Source organism: Mobula hypostoma, chromosome 4, assembly GCF_963921235.1.
Source record: "Mobula hypostoma chromosome 4, sMobHyp1.1, whole genome shotgun sequence".
Taxonomy (NCBI): Eukaryota; Metazoa; Chordata; class Chondrichthyes; order Myliobatiformes; family Myliobatidae; genus Mobula; species Mobula hypostoma.
Window position 1 is genome coordinate 84,985,015 of NC_086100.1, and position 25,600 is coordinate 85,010,614.

Below are 25,600 nucleotides of genomic sequence, written 5' to 3' on the forward strand. Positions count from 1 at the left end.
TCAAACTGTGACTCTGTAGAATAGAGATAATTAACCTTCAAAATCCCATACCAGATACTTTGAAGCTCTATTTACGTCTCAAATATTTTCTCTCAGCAATTCATACAGACTCCTAAATATTTTCCCCATCACCTGCATGTACCAAATATCATTTTTAAGAAGTTCTGGGAGCATCATCAACCCTTAGATGCTTCACACAAGATTGTTAGCAGTGGAGTTGCCGTTGTGACCAAGTCCTGACAGAGATCCCTGTGGAACACCATTACACAGCTTCCAGAGGGATCAGTAAACAGGAGCTGGAGAATTCTGTAATTATTCTAGACTGATATTGAAAATTGCAGTTGTTGATGTCAGCTCTTTGAATATAGAAACATAAAAATAGGCATAGGTACAGGTCACCAACCGCAAGCTGGTTCATATCACACCATTCAATTATAAATCTGAGCTGATCTGTATCTCAGCTTCATACAATTGCCTTGCGTTCATGGCTCTTAGAAATCTGTCCCAGTTGAGAAAGTTTCAAACTATCTAGCCACAGCATTTTGTTCTGCATTGGTGTGTACTTCCAAACATACCAACAGGCCCACTATTTGCTTGATCATTGCCCATTGGCAGCACTACGGAAAAATCAGAATGCACACTCCTTTCTCATCCATGCTTCATGCGTGGAAAATTAGTTGCACTACCTGTGATTTCATAAGGCCAGTTCACTCCCCTTTGTTGATGTAATGCATTGCCAGAGGTGAAAGTTAGAATGCAAGTGAAAACTCAGATAACGCTGTGCGTTTGCACATACCCGTGACAAGGCATTACTGACACCAGTGACATGTGAGTCAGACATCAGACTTCCCCAATTGAGAATCTATAGTTAAAGTGACTGAGCATACACTCATCAGGAAAACACACTTCAGATATAAATACACAGAGAGGAAAGTAATTACCACTGAAGTAGGGAAGGGCCTGTTTGGGGTGAGGGGGTGTGACGGGGCAATGTGAACATACATTGCAGCAGGACAGTGTTGTTGTGCATTGAACGTGAGAAGCAGTATATCACCCAACTGACACGCAGCAAACGACAAGTGACACGGACGATGCAGCAGTTCACCACAGGTGCGGGATACACTCGCACACACACCAATGTGCAATTGAAAATTCTGTTATGAATGGTAAATTGCTTCCTTGGTTTGACAAGCTTCCACTGAGGCACGGTATCTAAAATGTTGGAAGGATACTGACCAGGACGCAGATACTTCCAACTCTCAGGAGTTTTGGGTTAACCAAAGACCCAACCATAAAATCCAATATATAATCTCTATCCTCAAAGTTAGCTCTCATTTCAGTTGGAACTACTTAGAGGTGTCTTATTTAGCAGCGATTCATTATGCCTGCGTTCATCTTGTTTTCACTGTTTACAACATCCAGTAGAACATAAAAATCAAGGGTGCAATATATGCATAGCAGTAATTTCTTTTAATTAAACATCAACCTTAACACACAACTTTTACTTAGTGCTAGACTTAAGGTATTGTAGTGACCCGAGGAGCACATGGTGTATCCTTTCCCACCTGTTGAGGATGGGGGAGTTGGTTATAGTATTTTTGGTTTAAATAAAGCACCATGGGGAACTTGTGGGGGTGTTTATCACCGTGCTCTGACAGCTCACAGAGAACTGTGCTTGTTGGGGCTCCACTGACCAATACTTCAAGCAACACTTCCATTCCTCACCACCCTGCAATTCCAGTAGCACGTTGGAGCGGCTCCCTCCTGATCAACAGCCCCATGCCCCACTTGGCATGAATACTCTACTTGCTTATAACACTGGGAAACGTAGCTGCCAGCTGGTGATCAATTCTATTGGTAAATAAAACTGTGTTGCACGGGGGAGATTACATGTGTAGCTATCTACACATTGCTTGTTAACTCGAAAACAGATGCATATCGGATTGCCCAGTGCTGCTGATAAATCTGAGTCAATTGGAGCAAACTACTCAAGATGGTTTCAGGTTCTCCGGCCCCTGCAACACCCAAACAAAAAATACATACTCCTGTGGGGACAGCGAGGTAGTAACATTGGTAGTTAGAACCAGCCAATGTAAACCATAAAAGAAACCCCTATCTGAATCATTGTATTCCTGCCTCCCATCCCCAATCTGCTCCATTACATCTCGTCTATTAAGGGTCAACAATTGAGGGCTGTACTGGTATCATCTTTAGGCTGTCAGCATCTCCTCCACAGAGAAGGGACAACAATTCAGCGCAGTTTGTTTCGACAGCCACTAATTTACTGAGAGGAATTTGTTTAAGGATAGTGACACTAGATGTGTGTGTGTGTGTGTGTGTGTGTGTGTGTGTCACTGCCAGCCCTACACACCACCATATTCAGGACCAAACGGAGCGGAGTCTATGTGGGAGTTGGTATTCCTGCTTGCATTTGGGTGACCAAAGTCAAATTTCTCTGCTTGAATACTTCAGACCCAGCAATGGTGTGGGTGCTGACTGGTTCATGAAAACTCTAACACAACAAACAGCTATCTAAATATCTGCAGCTGGGGAGGAGGGGCAGACAATACTATTCAACTTCAACGATAACAATTCTTATTAACGATTAAGAATACATTATCAGTATAGAGCTACATGTGAAATATATACAATATTCGCCTTTTTAGTACTCCATAATTCCAGTTTTGTAAATCTCCTTTAGCATTCATTTGTCCAAATTGATCATTCTTCCCCTCCCTGCAGCAAATAACCTGCCAGTTCTTCTCGGCCACAAACCTCACACTGTCCATGGACCTCTCTGTGAGGTACGATTCAGCTTTAAGTAGATTCAGATCAACACGGGGCTTTGGCGAGGACGAACCAACCAATAAGGAGCTTTACAGATCATTTAAGGCTCCTCTTCAGCTTGCCCATCAACTCCTCTGTTTATTCCCAGAGGTCTCGTGGACCCATGAAGAGGACAACACTTTCCAATCAGCCTCTTCTCTGTGGGAATAGATTGGATGCCAAAGATTGCCTTCACTGTCTTCTTCACACCTCACATTCCCCCCCCACCTCTAAATGGAAACATAAGAAGCAGACAGCATCCAGTGCCCACGATAAGGAGCTCGTTCGTCACTGATGTCTAACCGCTTGCTGAAGATACACAGAGCATCACACGCACACGGAACATGGCACACCCTGGCGCCTGCGACACGGTTTTTGCTTTCACACAACTATTAATTTTTAATCCTCAATAAATTACTACACGTAGAGCAGGCATTTTAGACGGGCATTCACATCAATGTTGGAAAGGCTAAGTGACTATGTACATAGGAGTCCAATCTGATGTCCGAAGTGGAATTCTATAACTGGTTCTTGGATCCTTGTCAGATCCGCATCTGACTGCTCCTCCTTCTGGACAGCTTTGACCTGCAAGATAAAGGTAGGCTCTTCAGAACAGGTAACAACATTGTTCAGAACACTGTCTACAGTCCCTCATGATAACACTCCCAGATACACTCATACATCTTACACTAACAGATTCACATACTGGACATTCAGGAGGCTGAGGAGGTGGTAGATGGGACGTATAGAGAGTTAGTTACATGCAAGGTGCAAGACACAGGAGACTGGGTGACAGCCAGCAAGGGGAAAGGGTTTAAGGAGACAGTGAAGAGTACCCCTGTGGCTATCCCCCTCAACAATAAGTATATCACCCTGGATATTGTCAGTGGGGGGGGCGGGGGGTAATGTCCTAATAGAGAAAAGTCACAGCAGTTGGGTCTCTGGCACCTCGTCTGCCTCTGTGAGTCAGAAGGGAAGGGGGAAAGAAGAGGCACACTGTGGTGATAGGGGATTCATTAGTTAGGGGAATGGACAGGAGATTCTGTGGGTGAGAATGAGATTCCCGGATGGTAAGTTGCTTCCCAGGTGGCAGGGTCTGGGATATCTTGGATCAGGTCCTCAGCATCCTTAAGTGGGAGGGAGAGCAGGCAGAAGTTGTGGTCCATATAGGTACCAAAGACATGGGTAGGATGACTGATGAGGTTCTGCACAGGGAGATAAGGGAGTTGGGTGTGAAGTTAAAGGACAGGACCTCCAGGATTGTGATCTCAGGATAGCTACCCTTGCCATGTGCTAGGGAGGCTAGAACTAGGAAGATTATACAGTTTAATAAGTGGCTAAGGGTGCAGGAGGGAGGGCATAAGATTTTTGGATCAATGGGCTCTCTTCCAGGGAAGGTGGTACCTGTACAGAAGGAGGAGTTTGCACCTGAACTGGAAGGGGACAAATACACTAGCAGGAAGGTTTGTTAATGCTGCACAGTGGGGTTTAAACTAGAGTTACAAGGGGATGGGAACCAGAGTGCCAAAACAGTTAGTGGAGAGGTTGTGAAGGCAGACTTAAGACAAAGTTAGGAATCAAAAGGATGAGCATCGTACGACTAGTGTCCTGAGCTGCGTTTATTTCAATGCAAGAAGAATTGTAGGAAAGGCAGATGATAATGCTGAAGGTGAGGTATCTGGTTTACAGACAGAGACAATGTGTAGTGAGGAGAGGATGCAGTTAGGGCAAAATTGCTGTCAACAGGATGAGTTGTAATGTAAAAGGTGGTCAAAATCGAAAAGGGTGAATACCATACTGAAGGTGTTATATTTGAATGCGCACGGCATACAGAGTAAGGTTGATGAACTTGTGGCATAGTTACAGATTGGTATGTATGATATTGTAGGCATCACTGAATTATGGCTGAAAGAAGATAATAGCTGATAGTAACATCCCAGGATACACATTGTATTGAAAGGACAGGCTGGAAAGCAGAGGGGGCGACATTACTCTGTTGATAAAAAAAATGAAATCAAATCACAAAAGGTGACATAGGGTCAGAAGATGTTGAATCATTGTGGATAGAGCTAAGGAACTGCAAGGGTAAAAAGACCCTGATGGGAGTTCTATACAAATCCCCAAACAGTAGTTAGGATGTGACCTACAAATTATAATGTGAGATAAAAATTCATGCCAAAAGGGCAATGTTACAATAGTCATGGGTGACTTAAATATGCAGGTAGATTGAGAAAATGAGGTTGGTGTTGGATTCCAAGGGGAGGGATTTCTAGAGTGCCTACAAGATGGCTTTTTAGAGCAGCTCGTGGTGCAGCCCACTAAAGCATCAGCTACTCTGGATTGGATGTTATGCAATGAAACAGAATTGATTAGAGAGCTTAGGGTAAAAGAACCCTTAGAGGAGAAGTGATCTTAATATGATCAAATTCACCCTGAAATTTGAGAAGGAGAAGCTGAAGTCAGATGTATCAGTATTACAGAGGAGCAAAGGGGATTACAGAGGCATGAGAAAGGAGTTGGCCAGAACTGATTGGAAAAGAACACTAGCAGGGATGATGGCAGAGCAACATTGGCTGTAATTTCTGGAAGCAACTCGGAAGGGACACAAAATATAGATCTCAAAGAGGAAGAAGTATGCTAAAGGAAGGATGATAAACCATGGCTACCAAGGGAAGTCAAAGCCAAAATAAAAGCCTAAGAGAGGGGATGTAATGGAGCATAAACTGGTGGAGGTTAGAGGATTGGGAAGCTTTTAAAAAACAACAGAAAACAACTAAAAAAGTCATTAGGAAGGTAAAGATGGAATATGAAAGTAAGCTAGCCAATAATACTAAAGAGGATACCACAAGTTTCTTCAATACATAACATGTAACAAAGAGGCGACAGTAGATATCAGACTGCTGGAAAACAATGCTGGACAGGTAGTAATGGGGGAGCAAGGAAATGGCAGATGAACTGAATAAGTATTTTGCATCAGTTTTTACTGTGGAAGACACTAGCAGTATGGTGGAAGTTCCAAGTGTCAGCGTTATTTAGTGTGTGAAGTTACCGTTACCAGGGAGAAGGTTCTTTGGAAACTGAAAGGTCTGAAGGCAAATAAGTTACCTGGACCAGATGGTGTACACCCCAGGTTTCTGAATGAGGTGGCTGGAGAGATTGTGGAGCGTTAGTAATGATCTTTCAAGAATCACTAGATTCTGGTATGGTTCCAGAACACTAGAAGATTACAAATGTCACTCCACTCTTCAAGGAGGGAGAGAGGCAGAAGAAAGAAAAATATAGGCCAGTTAGTCTGACCTCTGTGGTTGGGAAGATGTTGGAGTCAATTATTAAGGATGAAGTGTAAGGGTACTTGGAGGCACATGATAAAATAGGCCACAGTCAGCATGGTTTCCTCAACAAGGGGAAATCTTGCCTGACAAATTGGTTGGAATTCTTTGAAGAAGTAACAAGCAGGATAGACAAAGGAGAACTGGTTGATGTTGTGTACTTGGATTTTTAGAAGGCCCTTGAGAAGGTGCTGTACATGAGGCTGCTTAACAAGCTATGAGCCCATGGTATTACATAAACGATTCTAACCTGGAAAATGCAGTGGCTGATTGGCAGGCAAAGAATGGGAATAAAGGGAGTCTTTTCTGGTTGGCTGCCGGTGACTAATGGTGTTCCACAGGGATCTGTGTTGGTTCTGATCCTTTTTACGTTATATGTCAATGATTTAGATGATGGAATTGATGGCTTTGTTGCAAGGTTTATAGAAGATAATAAGATAGATGGAGGGGCAGGTAGTTTTGAGGAAGTAGAGAGGCTACAGAAGGACTTAGACAGATTAGGAGAAGGGGCAAAGAAATGGCCGAATACAGTGTCAGGAATTGTATGGTCAAGTACTTTGACAGAAGAAATTAAATGATTGACTATTTTCTAAATGGAGAGAAAATACAAAAAACTGAGGTGCAAAGGGATTTGGGAGTCCTTGTGCAGGATTCCCTCAAGGTTAATTTGCAGGTTGAGTCTGTGGTGAAGAAGGCAATTGCAATGTTAGCATTCATTTCAAGAGGACTAAAATATAAAAGCAAGGATGTAATATTGAGACTTTATAAAGCACTGGTAAGGCCTCACTTGGAGTATTATGAGCAGTTTGGGGTCCCTTATCTAAGAAAGGATATGCTGAAACTGGAGAGGGTGCAAAGGAGGTTCCCAAAAATGATTCCAGGATTGAATGGCTTGTCATATGAAGAGTGTTTGATGGCTCTGGGCCTATATTCACCAGAATTCAGAAGAATGAGGGGTGACCTCATTGAAACCTACCAAATGGTGAAAGGCCTTGACAGAGTGGATGTGGACAGGATGTTTCCTTTGGTGGGAGAGTCTAAGACCAGAGGACACAGCCTCAGAATAGAGGGGCGTCCTTTTAGAAAAGAGGTGAGGAGTAATTTATTTAGCCAGGGAGTGGTGAATCTGTGGAATTCTTTGCCACAGGCAGCTGTGGAGGCCAAGTCTTTATGTATATTTAAAACAGAGGTTGATAGATTCTTGATTGGTCAAGGCATTCAGGGATACGAGAAGGCGGCGGGAGACTGGGGCTGAGGGGAAAATTGGATCGGCCATGATGAAACCGTGGAGCAGACTTGATGGGTCAAATGGCCTAATTCTGCTCCTATATCTTATGGCCTTATAGTCTACTCACTACCATTGGTATGATACTCTGCCACATGTCACTATTCATCAAACTCAACAGTACAGTAATATACCCATAACACATTCTGTAATGCTGACATCAATTGCAGTTTTCACAATTATGCTTTCTAATATAAAGTTTATCCTTCACTGCAACTCCAAATCCCAACTTCAATATAACTATCCAGTCTACCTCATAACCTTCACCATATCATATCTGGTATACCTACAACTTAAAAAAAAAGGTACATAATATTTGGCCACTGCTGACAAGACTGAAATAAATTTTCCTAATTGGTCCTCATGGTAAAAGTTCTCATAATTTGGGTTTATGTATTGAGTTCCAGAATTTCATCTGGTGTGTATTCCCAAGTGAGGGAGGTGCTTGACTTGGACGAAAAATTGCTGGTGTCCAAATGGGGGTCTGCTGCCTTTATTCTTTCGATGTGAGGCAGAAGGCAGCAGGTAGTAGGAGATGGAGTGTATTCTGCCTCGAGGTCCGTGACTGGTGATGATCCATTCTGGGACCCCTACTCTTTGTGATGTTTATAAATGACATAGATGAGGAAGAGGATGGGTAGGTTTCTCCGTTTGTAAATGCCGCAAAGGTTGGTGAATGGTGTAGAATGTTGTCTTCGGTTGGGTGGGACTATAACTAGAGGTCATGCGTTAAGGGTGAAAGGTGAAATGTTTAAGGGGAGCATGAGGGGAAACTTCTTCGCTCAGAGGGTTGTGGGTGTGTGGAACAGGCAGCCAGTGCAAGTGGTACATGCAAGCTCGATTTCAATGTTTAAGAGAATATTTAAGGTTAACTACATACGTTTGTAGATGGTAGTGGTATGGAGAGATATGGTCACACTGCAGGTCGATGGGAGTAGGCAGTTTAAATGGCTTGGTGAAGGGCCTATTTCTGTGCTGTAGTTTTCTATGACTCTGTGACATAAATGAGGAAGAGGAAAGGTAGGTGACTAAGTTTGCAAATAACACAAAGGTTGGTGGAGTTGTGGGTAGTGTAGAAGGTTATTGTGGGTTACATAGTGACATTGATTGGATGAAGAGCTGGACTAAGAAGTGGCAGATAGAGTTCAATCTGAACAAGTCTGAAATGATAGACTTTGGAAGGTAAAATTTGAAGGCAGAGTACAATATTAATGACAAGGTTTTTAGCAGTGTGGAGGAACAAAGGGATCTTGGGGTCCACGTCCATAAATCTCTCAAAGATGCCACAAACTGTAAGTCAATGGAGTGGTTAATAAGGTGTATGCTGCATTGTCTTGGGAGTTGGGAGATTGAGTTCAAGAAACTTGAGGTAATGTTACAGCCCTATAAAACTCTGGTTTTGACCACTCTTGAAATATTGTGTTTGGTTCTGGTCACTTCATTTTTGAAAAGATGTTGAAGCTTTAGAGCATGTGCAGAGGAGATTTACCAGGTTGCTGCCTGGATTAGCGAGAATGTCTCATGAGGAAAGGTTGAATGAGCTAGGGATTTTCTTTCTGGAGCAAAGGAGGATGATAAATGACTTTACAGAGGTGTATAAGATGATAAGAGGCATAGATAGAGTGGACAGCCAGCGTCCTTTTCCCTAGAGTGTCAATGGTTAAGTCAAAAGGGCATTATTTTAAGGATATTGGAGGAAAGTATGAGGGGGGGATGTAGGTTTTTATTATATATAGAGTGGTAAGTGTATGGTTCTTTGTAGGAATGGGACCCGCGCTCCAGTCTCACGACTGGCCACTATTCGATATGCCAGGATGCAACCTAGAAGACTAGCATGCCCTCAGGATTCTGGGAATTCATGGCTCTGGAGGCGTGCAGACTCAAGGTTGGTGCTGCCGCAGGAAACTGGTGTGTCATAGGAGACGGAAGATCGAAAATGGCAAGCTGGCTGCTGGCTGTGTGCCCAGAGACACGAGTTCTTTGGGCACAGAGCTTGGAAAAGGTGACCAAACAGACTTTTAATATCATAAATCAGTGAGTTGTTTGCTACATCTCCCCTCTCGCTGTGAAATGGAGACATCTCTTTTTCCCTTATTAGGGAGAGAGAGAGCCTGTGGTATGTGAACAGGTAGCCTTTGGGGTATTTCAAATCTGTGTCTTTATGCAAACAAGAGGAATTCTGCAGATGCTGGAAATTCAAGCAATACACTTCATCAAAGTTGCTGGTGAATGCAGCAGGCCAGGCAGCATCTCTAGGAAGAGGTACAGTCGACGTTTCAGGCCAAGACCCTTCGTCAGGACTAACTGAAGGAAGAGTTAGTAAGAGATTTGAAAGTGGGAGGGGGAGGGGGAGATCCGAAATGATAGGAGAAAACAGGAGGGGGAGGGATGGAGCCAAGAGCTGGACAGGTGATTGGCAAAGAGGATATGAGAGGATCATGGGACAGGAGGCCCAGGGAGAAGGAAAAGAGGGGAGGGGGAATCCAGAGGATGGGCAAGGGATATAGTCAGAGGGACAGAGGGAGAAAAAGGAGAGTGTGAGAAAGAATGTGTGTATAAAAATACATAATAAATGGGGTACAAGGGGGAGGTGGGGCATTAGCAGAAGTTAGAGAAGTCAAAGTTCATGCCATCAGGTTGGAGGCTACCCAGACGGAATTTAAGGTGTTGTTCCTCCAACCTGAGTGTGGCTTCATCTTTACAAACAGTGTCTGATACCCACATCCCTCACTGTAACAGTGTCTGATATCCACGTCCCTCACTGTAACAGTGTCTGATATCCACATCCCTCACTGTGTGTCTGATATCCACGTCCCTCACTGTAACAGTGTCTGATATAGCTCACATCCCTCACTGTAACAGTGTCTGATATCCACATCCCTCACTGTAAGTGTCTGATATAGCTCACATCCCTCAATGTCTAATATCCACATCCCTCACTGTAACAGTGTCTGATATCCATGTCCCTCACTGTAACAGTGTCTGATATAGCTCACATCCCTCACTGTAAGTGTCTGATATCCACGTCCCTCACTGTAAGTGTCTGATATAGCTCACATCCCTCAATGTCTGATATCCACATCCCTCACTGTAACAGTGTCTGATATCCATGTCCCTCACTGTAACAGTGTCTGATATAGCTCACATCCCTCACTGTAAGTGTCTGATATCCACGTCCCTCACTGTAAGTGTCTGATATAGCTCACATCCCTCACTGTAACAGTGTCTGATATCCACATCCCTCACTGTAACAGTGTCTGATATCCATGTCCCTCACTGTAACAGTGTCTGATATAGCTCACATCCCTCACTGTAACAGTGTCTGATATAGCTCATATCCCTCACTGTAACAGTGTCTGATATCCACATCCCTCACTGTAACAGTGTCTGATATAGCTCACATCCCTCAATGTCTGATATCCACATCCCTCACTGTAACAGTGTCTGATATCCACGTCCCTCACTGTAACAGTGTCTGATACCCACATCCCTCACTGTAAGAGTGTCTGATATCCACGTCCCTCACTGTAACAGTGTCTGATATCCACATCCCTCACTATAACAGTGTCTGATATAGCTCACATCCCTCACTGTAACAGTGTTTGATATCCACGTCCCTCACTGTAACAGTGTCTGATATCCACGTCCCTCACTGTAAGTGTCTGATATCCAGGTCCCTCACTGTAACAGTGTCTGATACAGCTCACATCCCTCACTGTAACAGTGTCTGATATCCACGTCCCTCACTGTAACAGTGTCTGATATCCACATCCCTCACTGTAAGTGTCTGATATCCACGTCCCTCACTGTAACAGTGTCTGATGTAGCTCACATCCCTCACTGTAACAGTGTCTGATATCCACATCCCTCACTGTAACAGTGTCTGATATCCACATCCCTCACTGTAAGTGTCTGATATCCACGTCCCTCACTGTAACAGTGTCTGATATAGCTCACATCCCTCACTGTAACAGTGTCTGATATAGCTCACATCCCTCACTGTAAGAGTCTGATATCCACGTCCCTCACTGTAACAGTGTCTGATATAGCTCACATCCCTCACTGTAACAGTGTCTGATATAGCTCACATTCCTCACTGTAACAGTGTCTGATATAGCTCACATCCCTCAATGTCTGATATCCACATCCCTCACTGTAACAGTGTCTGATATCCACGTCCCTCACTGTAACAGTGTCTGATATCCACATCCCTTACTGTAACAGTGTCTGATATCCACGTTCCTCACTGTAACAGTGTCTGATATAGCTCACATCCCTCACTGTAACAGTGTCTGATATCCACATCCCTCACTGTAACAGTGTCTGATATCCACATCCCTCACTGTAACAGTGTCTGATGTAGCTCACATCCCTCACTGTAACAGTGTCTGATATCCACATCCCTCACTGTAACAGTGTCTGATATCCACATCCCTCACTGTAAGTGTCTGATATCCACGTCCCTCACTGTAACAGTGTCTGATACAGCTCACATCCCTCACTGTAAGTGTCTGATATCCACGTCCCTCACTGTAACAGTGTCTGATATCCACATCCCTCACTGTAAGTGTCTGATATCCACGTCCCTCACTGTAACAGTGTCTGATGTAGCTCACATCCCTCACTGTAACAGTGTCTGATATCCACATCCCTCACTGTAACAGTGTCTGATATCCACATCCCTCACTGTAAGTGTCTGATATCCATGTCCCTCACTGTAACAGTGTCTGATATAGCTCACATCCCTCACTGTAAGAGTCTGATATCCACGTCCCTCACTGTAACAGTGTCTGATATAGCTCACATCCCTCACTGTAAGTGTCTGATATAGCTCACATCCCTCAATGTCTGATATCCACATCCCTCACTGTAACAGTGTCTGATATCCACATCCCTCACTGTAACAGTGTCTGATATCCACATCCCTCACTGTAACAGTGTCTGATATCCACATCCCTCACTGTAACAGTGTCTGATATCCACATCCCTCACTGTAACAGTGTCTGATATAGCTCACATCCCTCACTGTAACAGTGTCTGATATCCACATCCCTCACTAACAGTGTCTGATATCCAGGTCCCTCACTGTAACAGTGTCTGATACCCACGTCCCTCACTGTAACAGTGTCTGATATCCACATCCCTCACTGTAACAGTATCTGATATCCACATCCCTCACTGTAATAGTGTGTGATATAGCTCACATCCCTCACTGTAACAGTGTCTGATATAGCTCACATCCCTCACTGTAACAGTGTCTGATATCCACATCCCTCACTGTAACAGTGTCTGATATCCACATCCCTCATTGTAACAGTGTCTGATATAGCTCACATCCCTCACTGTAACAGTCTGATATCCATATCCCTCACTGTAACAGTGTCTGATATCCACGTCCCTCACTGTAATATTGCCTGAAATAGCTCACTCTTTACTGTAGTACTGCCTGATAAAGCCCACAGCCCTCACTGCATGACTGCCTGATATTGCCACATTCCTCACTACGAAATCAACCTGATATAGCTCATATTCTTCACTCTAACAGTGTCGTATGTTGCCCACTCCCCTCAAAATACTCCTCCCAAATAATCATTACTCTTCTCTGTGTCATAGACAATATTGCTCACTGGAAAACTACTTGATGTAACTAAACTGTTGGAAATGCTCCACACTGCAGAGGGAGAATAGAGTTCAACTTTCACAATGATAACATTCCATCAGCCCTCACTATAACTACCTCATGCAGCCCAGAATATTCAAAATCTCATTTGGAATAAAAAAAAAACTGCAGATGATGGAAGCCCAAAGGAATAACAGAGAACAGATGAAATGCTCAGGAAGTTGAATGGCATCCTTGGGGACTGAAGCAGAGTCAACCTTTCAGGCCAAGGACCCTTCATTAAATAAACACTCAGTGGCCACTTTATTAGGTACACCTGCTCATTAATACAAATATCTAATCAGCCAATCATGTGGCAGCAACTCAATGCATAAAAGCATACAGACATGGTCAAGAGGTTCGGTTGTTGTTCAGACCAAATATCACAATGGGGAAGAAATGTTAGAATGAAGACCTATTGTAAGATTATAATGGATTTTAAAATTTTGTTCCAGGCCATTGCCAGAGTCAAGTTGGGCAATGGGACAGGTGTTCCACCCATCCAAACCTGTGATGTATTTGGCAGGAAAATCTCTGGCAGCCTTACTGCCCTGGGAATTTTATTTATTTATTTATGATAAAGCATAGAGCAGGTCGTTCCAGCCCTTCGATTCCATCACGTATATGCTGGACAGAGGGTGAGATTTCTGCCTTGCCATCTTGGACCAGGAAAAGGCCTTCAACAGGATATCACATGTGATGGATGTGCTCTCCAAAATGTGTTTTGGTGAGGAATCAGAAATCGGATCGATACACTGATATCTGTAATGTAGTCCAAATCAATGGATGGAAGCTGGATAGCTCCCCCATCAGGTCTGGAGTCAGGCAGGATTGTCTTCTTTGTGTGTTGCATTGAACTCTTGTGCTGAATCCATCAAAAAGGATGAAAGCATGAGAGGGTTAATGTTACCAGGCAATGGAAGCACACAAGTCAAAACTAACTTTGTATATGGATGATGTTACTACCTTCTGCTCAGATCCATGGTCAGTTTGCAAATGGATCAGCATCCGTGACCCGTTTGACTAGCATCCAAGGCCAGCGTGAACCGTAGTAAGAGTGAGGCCAGATGTGGCCTGTTCCTCGTTCCTCTGCCTCGGATGTCTTCCAGTTTATCTGAGTGTCCAAGATGGAGTCTGACATGCTCTAATACACCAGTCCCCAAAGAGTGGGGGCAGAATTGTACCCAATATTGCCCTCATCCTGATGGCCACCTTCGTTGTGGTATATCAGTGGTGTGTGGTTCTAACGTAGGTGGGCGCCAGGTGTCTCTGTGTGGAGGATAGGTCTGGCCCTGATCGAATGCAACATCCCAGTCAGCTGGACATTAGCACACTACCCAACCTTTGCAGAAGCGATCTTCTAAGTAAACACGCTCACTGTCAAACTGCCTAACAGTACACAAACCTCACCATAACCCTGAGTGATAAAGCACAGAACGACAACACAGATTTAAGTAATCCACACTCTTCCCCATATCTACCTGATAAAGCCCACATAAATCACTATAATTGGTTGATGTATCTCATATCTTTACTACAATATTATCAAATTACCTCGTGGTTTTCAGTATACCACCTAATATTGATCTCATCCCTCTGTGTAACATTCTGATGTAGATATTACAATTCTCAGTATAACTCTGCCTGATATAGTCCACAGCTCATTTAATAAGACTGACCTATTAATATAACTGTTGGAAATACACTTGGTGGCCACTTTATCAGGTACACCTGTACACCTCCTTCCTAATGCAAGTATCTAATCAGCCAATTGTGTGGCAGCAACTCAATGCATAAAAGCATGCAGACATGGTCAAGAGGCTCAGTCGATGTTCAGACCAAACATTGGAATGGTGAAGAAAGGTAATCTAAGTGACCTTCACTGTGGAATGATTGTTGGTGCCAGACGGGGTGGTTTGAGTTTCTCGGAAACTGCTGATCTCCTGAGATTTTCATGCACAACAGTTTCTACAATTTACAGAGAATGGTGGGAAAAACAAGAACCATCCAGTGAGCAGCAGTTCTGTGGGTGAAAAAGCCTTGTTCATGAGAGAGGTCAGCGGAAAATGGCCGGACCGGTTCAAGCTGACAGGATTGCGGCAGTAACCCAAATAACCATGTGTTATAATAACGGTCTGCAGAACAGCATCTCTGAATGCACAACATGTTGAACCTTGAAATGAACGGGCTACAGCACCAGAAGACCATGAACATACACTCATTGGCCACTTTGTTAGGTACTGGAGGTATCTAATAAAGTGGCCACTGTGTGTACTTCAATACATCATACACCCACTGCTGTAAACTCTCAAATATTCCCTACTCTCTTCATTGCAGCACCGGATATCTGTTCAATGCCTTTCACTGCAATTTTGAGAATAGAGGGTGCCATGGTAGTGCAACATGATTAAAGCTTGAGGCGTTCTGGAGTTCAGAGGTCAATTCCGACACCAACTGTAAGGAGTTTGTATGTTCTCCCCATGACCGCGTGGGTTTCCTCTGGGTGCTCTGGTTTCTTCCCACAGTCCAAAGACGTACCAGTTAGTTGGTTAATTGGTCATTCTATGATTAAGCTAATGTTAAATAGGTAGACTGCTGGGCTTCTTGGCTCATTGAGCTGGAAAGGTCTGTTCCATACTGTATTTCTAAATAAATAAAAATGTCTCTCACCTCAACAATATCTGATAGATTGTACGTCCAACTGTAACACATAAGGATCTTATACCTCTGATTATACTATTGTCCGAGATACCCACATTGCAATTGTAACACCATCCAACATAGAACTCACTTCTCTGTGGAAGTGAGGGCCACCTGACTGAACCAGCAAGGAGGGTGCTGAATACGTAAAGCCAGTCTTGCACTTCACTCAGCCTACCTGATAGAACCAGCAAGGAGGGGGTTGAAGGCATAAAGCCAGTCCTGCATTTCTTTATCATTGCATGCTTGTAGCAGTATCCCACGATGTTCAGTGCATACAGCAAAGGTGTTGGGAGTCTGCAACAAACAAAAAGGGAGAACGTCAGAAGTGAGTGCACTTTGCTCAATGGTGCAGCCAGTAGAATTGTCACTTCACAGCTCCAGTGATCCAGCTTCAATCCCGACCTCCAGCGGTGTCTGCATTTCCTCCCTGTGATCACAGGGGTTCACCCCGGATGCTCTGCTTTCCTCCCACAATCAAATGACATGCGAGCTGATAGATTAATTGCTGACCGCCAGTTGCTCCTAGTGTGTGGACAAGTAATTAGGGGAACTGATGTCAATGTGGAGAGCATAAACAAGGATAATGTAAATGGTGGTTGATGGTTGTAATGGGACAGTGGACTGTAAGGCTTGTTTCGATGCTGTATGACTACAAACACATGGACTCCTGCAAATAACATATTTTAGGTATGCTCAGACCATAGCAGAATTTGAATTATTTCACAACATGCTCTCAGGGAAAAGACAAAACAACTTTCAGGATTCAGCCCAACTTGGTCCAGATACTGGGATAACCCCGGCTCCCGCAGTCTCGTTCACTAGTTTGCCTTTGATAAAAGGCTACCTTTCAAGGGCATCTGAAGCACAGAGAGGATGCAGATTCGTTGAAGTTGAGCAGGTTGACATCATGGGGCAAAGACTGACGTCTGGATGGTGAGTGTTAAAGGGGTGTCAATCTGAAGGGAAAGGTTGAGATTTAGGCCGATCACATGCGAGTCAGTCACAACTGATCTACGGTGACACAGACATGATCAGTCACAGTCAGGGGGTGGGGGACAGGAGCTTGGAAACCTCTGTTCATTTCAGGGGGTGTGGAATGTGAAAAGACACAGAGGAGCTAGAGAGGAGAGGGAATGGTGAATCCTGCTGCAGGGTGAGGGAAGGTTGAGGGCAATAAGATAGTTAGGGGGATTGGTGGAATCGGTCAGTCAGTAGGCAGATGAGTGTGTGAGTGTGGGTCAGAATGGATCAGTATAAAGGGTGGGTGGGTCTGTGGCTGAGTGGATGGGTTGAGGAGGGAACTTAATTAACCTGGGGCCTGCTTGTGGATCATTCAGTCTGTGGACTAGACAGCAAAAATCTGAGAGGGGCTAATGTTGTTACGTTTCTGTGTTGTGGGCAGAGGGAGCCAGGGGTATTACACCAGTCGGCCCTAACTGGGGTGCTCAATCACAGATTGAAGGTGGTGTTTCCGCAGTGGGGGTGGTGGTTGTCAAAAGTGTGCAGAAGATGAATGGAATTCTTAGGCTCTGCAGAGTGAACTACTAACATAATATCATGCACTGTGGAATCTAGCCCAGGTGCAGAAATAGCATCTAAATTTTGGTGATGCAAGGGAAAACTGTCAGGAATCTACCCAAGAGATAAGTCAGTCTGGACAATGCGGATTCAATATAAATATCTGTCTGCCACTTTGATGGTGTCCTAGACTCATAACAGCAGTGGTCAGGCCAGTTGGCCCATAATGTTGTGCCAACCTTGATACCAATTTATATTAACTGTCCCCCTCCTGTATACCATCCATTTCCCTCTATTCCCTTCATATTCATGTCAGTCTATAAATCTTTTGTTCCACCAAACTACCTCGAATAACCCTTGTAACCCTTGTACCTACCACTCTCTGTGTAAAAATCTTGCCTCTCAAATCATATTTACAGTTCCCCCACTAACTTTAAAACCATATCCTCTGTTGTTTGACATTTATACCCCGGGGAAAAGATCCACATTCTTCCTATAATGGGGAAGCAGAACTTCATACAAGTGTGATCTGACTAAAGTTTTATATAACTGTAACAGGACTCCCTTACTTTCAGACTCATCACGTGCCTTCTTTAAACACATCTACTTGCATAGCCCCTCTCAGTAAACTATGGATCTTACAAAACGCCGTACTAAAATTCATGTAGATAATGTCCACAGCCTTACCCTCATCAAGTACCTGTCACTTCCTCAAAAAGCTCAAGCAAGTTTGTAAGGCATGACCTTCCCCCACACAGATCCACGCTGACTGTCGCTAAACAGGCCATGGCTTTCCCAATGTGCATGGATCCCATTCCCCAGTAAACTCTTCAATAGCTTCCCTAATAGTGATGTGAAGCCCACTGGCCTATAATCACCTGGATTATCCCTATTTCCTCTCAGAAGGAACAACATTTGCTATTCTCTCGTCTTCCAGGACCTTACCTGTTGCTACTGAGGACACAAAGATCTCATTTGCTTCTTTCAATATTCTGGGATATATGCCATCAAGCCCTGGGGACTAATACTTTTCGGAGAACACAGCATTACCACCTCCAGTACGTTAGCATGGTCCACTCTGCTTTCACTATCCTCCAAATCCTTCTCCACCATAAATCCCAATACGAAGTACTCATTTATTATCCCAACTACTTGCTCTAACTCCAATTATAAATTCCCTTCTTTATTCTTGAGTGGCACCTAGCCTCTCCTCAGTTATCTTCTTTTTCTGAATACAAGTGAAACCCACTCAGCTTCCTTGGGTGTGTAAGTGTAGGGAATACCCTCTCTGCTCCTGCAAAACACATGAGATTGAGATGGCTCACTCACCCCAAACCCCGGTCTGTGTGGATGCTGTGTCATTTGCTACCCTGTTACAACTCAGTGCCAAGAAATAGCAGAGAGCACACTGCATACGATTAATTATATTTATGAATCTTAATTAAAGGGTTAGTAAAGAAAAGAAAGAAGAAAAAAACAAAAAGAACCCATTATAATTAAACAGTCAAATATGCACAAGTTGGAAATCAACTATTCCAAAAGTCATGCGTATTCACCGATCTTCAGTAGACCCCGGCACCTTGCTCCATCGGATCATGGTAACCCACCGGTCGAATCCTACGACCGGTTCTCTCCAGCATCTTTTCCCTTCCTCTCCCGTCAAACAAAGGACGCAGCATACATTCCAAAGCATCCGTTATCTCTAACCATAACCCAAACACTGCTTTTACAGAAAGACCATTACTTTAGCAGTGAAACCTTTCCCAGGGTGTTACACAGTATAAAATGCCCTGGGATTCTCCTTGACCCTAATCACTAAGGATATTTCACGGCCCCTTTATGCTTTTCTAATCACCTGTTTTGAGCATTTTCCTGCTACCTTTATATCTCTAAAGGCTCCAGTTTGATTTAGCTTCTGAAGCCTTATGAATGCTTCCTTTTAGTTCCTGACTAAGTTTAGGACCTCTCAAGGCATCCAAGATACCTTAGCTACCATCCTTGTCCTTACTCCTGACAGGAACATGCTGATCCTGAACTCCGATCAGCTGGTCTTTAAACAACTCTCTCACATGTCAGGCGTGGACTTGTACCATAGCAACTGTTCCCAATCAACACCCCTTAATTCTTTTCTTATCCTGTTGTAATTTGCCCTCTCCCAACTTCGCACCTTCCTGCAAGGTCCAATTTTATTCTTACCGATAACTAACTAAGAGTTGTGGTCACTATTCCCAAAATGTTAATTCGCTATCAGGTCTGTCATCTGGCCCAGGTCCCGTATGTTTTCTGCTCCAGTTGGACTGTCCACATACTGTTTCACGAACCTCTCTTGCACTGAAGAAATCCCACCCATCTAAGCTTTTATGTTAAGGAAGTTCCGATGAATATTGGGGAAGTTGAAGTCACCCACTATGACAAACATGTTGTTTCTCGACCTTTCCATAACCTGTTTACATATCTGTTCCTCCACTTCTCAACGGCTGTTCGCAGCTTATTGGAAAGCTGTAGCCAAATTGCCTCCTCTAATTCCTCTCGAGTACCGCTGTGATATTCTTCCTTGTCAATAGTGCAACCCCTCCACCTCTTCTAACCCCTCTCTGTCACCCTCAAGAAACAAAACCAAGGAAGATTGAGGTGCCAGTCCTGTCCCTCATGCATCCAGGTCTCTAATGGTAAGAACATTGGAATTCCATGTACTTGTGGGGAACGGAGGAGAGAGACCCTCATACCTTCAGCATGGCTTGCTGATCCTCACTGTACTCCACCTGTGCAGCAGATAGGTTCAGGATCGCCCTCTCCACTGTGTCCTTATCGGAGTTATAAATGTACACATACGGCCTCCTCACAACCACAAAGCGCTTCACCCAGCCATTGGTCTGGGGCTCCAGGAAATGCAGGGTCCCTTTCTTCGACACAATAGGACTGGAATATATCAAGAAAGACAGAGAACTCTATGTGTAAAACCTCACCGTGTGGTGATACAAATTTCCAATACAATTGCTTCCTCTTTGTACATAACTCAAATCAGCCAGCGGGGTCTTGGCCCAGCCTCATGGGGCATTTAGAGTCGAGGCTGGTGAGGCTGGCTGGCTTTGTTAGATGACTTGTTGGAGGCAGAGAGAGGAGTAAGAAATTACATACAAGAGGACTGTAATCTCAGCCTCCTCCTGTGACCCTGCTGGTAGTTACTTATTCACCAGCTTTAGAAAAAGCCCATAGTCAAATCACTTGTCAGTTCAGGAAGCTTCATAGACTTCTGTTGAGCTGCACAGGCTTCTGTTGAGAATGCATTGGAGAAGTGCATTCATTTCACCTCACCAGGGAAACACTGGCTATTGAGTGCAGTTGGAGGAGGAGGGTGAGGCCTAAAAAGTAGAAGCAGGAACAGGCTGTCCAGCCCTCTGAGCCAGCTCGGCGATTCAGTACAATCAGGTGTGATGCTCTGTCTCCATTTCCTCTTCCTGCTTGTTTTCTATAAAGGGGCTAAATGGATTAAATAGTAATCTTCATCTTCCCTCGCCCTTTCCAGTCCTGATGAAGGCTCTCGGCTGAAAACATTAACTGCTTATTTATTTCCATAGATGCTACCTGACCTACTGGGTACCTCCGGCATTTTGTGTGTTTTTCTCTGAAGAATCTCTTGTGTTTTAAATTATAAGGACAGGTTGTATAAGGCAGGCTTGTAAGTTCTAATTATATAAATTTATAATGAAATATCTAATTTGAATAAATAGTTACCTCTACAGAAACAGAGTCCAAAACAATGAGGCATAATCATAACGTATAGAAATAAAGCTGGAAAAACTTGTTTAAAGGTAAGTGGAAATCTAAAATTCCCTTCTACAGAAATCTGCTGATACTTTAAGGGTGTGGAATTGAAATTTCCTGCAATGTAAGAGTTTTCCAAACACATGAGAATCTGCAGATGCTGGCGATCCAAAGCAACACACACAAAATGCTGGAGGAACTCAGCAGGTGAGGCAGCATCTATGGAAAACAGCAAACAGTTGATGTTTGGGGTCGAGACCCTTCATCAGGACTGGATGCACATAGCCACTGATGAAGAGAATAGTGTAGGAAGGGGAGTTTTGTCATTATGGTGGAAGGTTAATGCTCTGAAAGTTAATGCTTTTTATGTGTAAAAGTAGAAGTGGTCACGTTAAGGCCATACCTCACTCGAATCTCCTGGATATCAGCCACAAACATGCGAGGGCCTCCTTTCTCATCCTTGCCCTGCACGGGAGATTTCTTGGGTATTCCATCCTGTACTGCATCAGGATCTGGACTAATCGCTCTGGATTGGTTCTCAGGGGTCCTGGTATAGAGATTATAACTTTTAAAAGCATAATGTCATCATTAAGGAGAGACCAGTCACTCTAGAGATTAGTTAAGATGTTACCTATGTTTTCTCATTTTGCATTTGTTACTTCCCTTTTCTTCCTGCCTCAAATAGCTATCAACCCTGCGGCCATGAACTGGAAAACGTCTACGTGGCGTCACAGATAAGTTTTTCCATTCATAAGAATAAATGTATGTATGCACATTGAAATTTTCAATATTATTGGATCTCATTCATATGTAGGTTTCAATTTTATAGACATCAAAAAGTCAATTTCGTTCATGTCAGGAAATAGAAAAAATCACTAGATATGACTACTTTCAAAATATCATACACTATTATATCAATTACTCTACAGTATTGTAATGAATGACTTCAAAAGCTCGTAAGACTGATAAGAAAGACCCATTACTAAAAGTGGAGAGTGAGTGGAAACTAATTTTGCCATTATTAATAAACCTCTTGTGCTTCCAGCTGGGTATGAATATAAATTATGACCAATGTTTCAATGACAAACTCTGCTATCCCTGAAGAAGATGGCAGAGTCTGTCATTGAAACGTCAGTTATAATTGATATCCATACCCGGATGGAAGCCCAAGAAAAGTTTATTCAGGCATATACTTCAGGAAAGCACTAAATCTGTTCACTCTGTGGTTAAGAAGGCATACGGTGCATTGGCTTTCATCAATCGTGTGAATGAGATTAAGAGCTGAGAGGTAATGTTGCAGCTATATAGGACCCTGGTCAGACCCCACTTGGAGCACTGTGCTCAGTTCTGGTCACCTCACTACGGGAAGGATGTGGAAACCATAGAGAGGATGCAGAGGAGATTTACAAGGATGTTGCCTGGATTGGGGAGCATGCCTTATGAGAATAGGTTGAGTGAACTCGGCCTTTTCTCCTTGGAGTGACGGAGGATGAGAGGTGACCTGACAGAGGTGTACAGGGCTAAAATTTCTAGCACCAGTGGGCGCAGTTTTAAGGTGCTTGCAAGTAGATACAGAGGAGATGTTGGGGTAGGTTTTTTTAATGCACAGAGTGGTGAGTGCGTGGAATGGGCTGCTGGCGACGGTTGTGGAGGCGGAAACGATAGGATCTTTTAAGAGACTCCTGGATAGGTACATGGAGCTTAGAAAAATAGAGGGCTACAGGTAACCCTAGGTAATTTCTAAGGTAAGGACATGTTCGGCACAGCTTTGTGGGCTGAAGGGCCTGTATTGTGCTGTAGGTTTTCTATGTTTCATCTTTTTTTAGTTTGGCCATTCATAGGAATGAAGGTATGTTTGTACGCTGTAATGTTATGGGTGTTCACTCACATGTAGGTGTGCCCATTAGTTGGGGATTTGTAGCCTGGGATTGACCTGCATATTGTTTATTATTTTCAAAACTTTGGTCATATTACATTGAAGTCTACTCCCACGTGTAGGCAGAGACTAAAAGCTGCAGCACTAGTGGGGAGAACCAAGAAGGCATGGTCAAGGAAGGTGAAGAAGCGCTTACGGGACTGTTTTGAGTCAGTGGACTGGGCTTCATCTTTGAGTCTGAATAAATATGCTACAGTTGTCACCAACTTCATCAACATCTGTGGGGATGAGTGTGTGCCTTTGGGAACATACTGGACATACTGACATCAAAAGCCGTGGATAAACAAGAGGTTTGCAGTCTGCTGAGGGCTACATCTATGGCATTCCAGACCAGTGATCCAGAACTATACAAGAAGTCCAGGTATGACCTACAGAAGGCTATCTTAAAAACAAAAGAGCAATTCTGGTTGAAGATAGACATGGGTTTAGTATTTAGTTTTTTTCTCTTTTTTGGGGGGGGGGAGTTTCCTTGTATTATTTTTTCTTTTTATTTCTTTTTTTCTTTATGATTAATTACACCATACCAGTGCCCAATACCTGTGTTATTTGAAATGTTTTTTGTATACGTTCATTAACAATAAGATTATTCCAATCTCTTTGTATCAACATTGTTATTTTGTTTATAACTTTGGAAAAATTAATTAAAAGATTTAAAAAGAAAAAGAAGAGGATAGACATCAACTCTGTCGGAGTTTGCAGGCTATTACTTCCTACAAAGTGATACCTAAGGTCATGAATAGCAGTGATGCTTCACTCCTAGGTGAATTCAAAGCCTTTTACGCATATTTTGAATGGGAGAATAAAACTATATCCATGCAACCCCGCACCCCCCCCCCGCCCCGCCACCGGTAGAATCCAGTGACCCTATGATTTCTGTCTCAGAAGCCGACATCAGAATATCCTTCAAGAGGGTGAAGCATCTCAGGCATCAGGCCCTGATAGTGTATTTGGTAGGGTACTGAAAACCTGTACCAACCTGCCAGCAAGAGTGTTCAAAGACATCTTCAATCTCTCACTGCTGCAGTCAGAGGTCCCCACCTCCTTCAAAAGAGCGAGAATCATACCAGTGCCCAAGAAGAGCAAGGCGAGTTGCCTTAATGACCATCACTGAGTGGTACTCACACCTACTGTGATGAAGTGCTTTGAGAGATTGGTCAAGGATAGAATCAATTCCTGCCTAAGCAAGGACCAGGAACAACTGCAATTTGCCTATCACCACAATATGCCTCCAGCAGTTGCAATCTCACTGGCTCTCCACAGCCTTGGATCACCTGGACAATAGTAATACTTACATCAGGCTGCTGTTTATTGATTACAGCTCAGCATTCAACACAATTATACCCTCAGTTCTAATCACAAAGCTCCAAAACCTGGGCCTCTGTACCTCTCTTTGCAACTGAATCATTGACATCATCACCGGGAGACCACAGTCTGTGTGCATCAGAAATAACATCTCCTCCTCGCTGACAATCAATACTAGCACACCTCAGGGATGTGCACTTAGCCCACTGCTCTACTCTCTCCACACCCACTCCTGTGTGGCTAGGCACAATCAAACTCCATCTGTAAATTAGCCGACTGTATAACTATTGTTGATGGAGACGAGGAGTGAGAAAGATCAGCTGGCTGAGTGGTTGCACTCAACTTCAGTAAGACCAGGGAATGGATCGTGGACTTCAGGAAGGCTAAGACAAGGGAACACAGACCAGTTTGCATCGAGGAATCAGAGTGGAAAGGGTGAGCTGTTTCAAGTTCCTGGGTGTCAACATCTCTGAGGATCTATCCTGGGCCCAACAATTACAAAGAAGGCATGGCAACAGCTATTAGGTGTTTGAAAAGAACTGGAATCTCACCAAAGACACGTGCAAAGTTCTACAGATGTATTGTGGAGAGCACTCTAACTGATTGCATCACCGTTTGGTATGGAGGGGCCACTGCGCAGGATCGGAAAAAGCTGCAGAAAGTTGCAAACTTAGTCAGCTCCATCATGGGCACTAGCCCCCAGCACCAAGGGTATCTTCTAAAGATGAGGCCTCAAAAAGGCAGCATCCATCATTAAGGATCCCCATGCCCTCTTCTCATTGCTACTATCAGGGAGGAGGTACAGAAGCCTGAAGACACACACTCAACATTTCAGGAATAGCTTCTTCCTCTCTCCCATCAGATTTCTGAATGGCCAATGAACCCAAGTACATTTCCTTAGTATTTTGTTCCCCTCTCTTTTTGCACTAATCATTTAATTTAGTTTTTAATATATACTTATTGTAATTTCTAGTTTTTATTACTATATACTGTTGCTGCATAACACATTTCACAACATATGCCAATGATATTAAACCTGATTCTGATTCTGAAGTCATTGCTTTACTAACCAAAAAATCTGTCCCAACACAGGGTCTCCTTCTGATGACAGTCCAAGATCCTCACATGCCTCCAAATAATGGGGCCAAACAGTGGATTCAGAATTGCAAATGTAATCCAGTAAGGCCTCTTGTACCAACATACCACAGAACATCTAATCTACCCCATACTCATTGCTGTAAATTCACTTATCTTTCACTGTAATGCCTGAAGATATA

At 43.6% G+C, this 25,600-nt stretch overlaps 1 protein-coding gene across 32 annotated transcripts in view; it reads right to left on the reverse strand.

Annotated features, from left to right (window-relative positions):
- Positions 1-311: 311 nt before the first annotated feature.
- The window catches only part of kif1aa (kinesin family member 1Aa), a 315,620-nt gene continuing 290,331 nt past the window's right edge, over positions 312-25,600 (reverse strand). For 31 of the 32 annotated variants that reach the window (XM_063046119.1, XM_063046118.1, XM_063046117.1 and 28 more), the window contains 4 exons: positions 21,489-21,632; positions 20,047-20,239; positions 15,978-16,096; positions 312-3,411 (listed from right to left, as the gene is read on the reverse strand). In XM_063046119.1, the coding sequence (XP_062902189.1) occupies positions 3,369-3,411; positions 15,978-16,096; positions 20,047-20,239; positions 21,489-21,632 (499 nt within the window). In that variant the 3' untranslated portion in view covers positions 312-3,368. Of the gene's footprint in view, positions 3,412-15,973; positions 16,097-20,046; positions 20,240-21,488; positions 21,633-25,600 lie in introns of those variants that run through there. The other variant, XM_063046122.1, reaches the window with a different exon arrangement.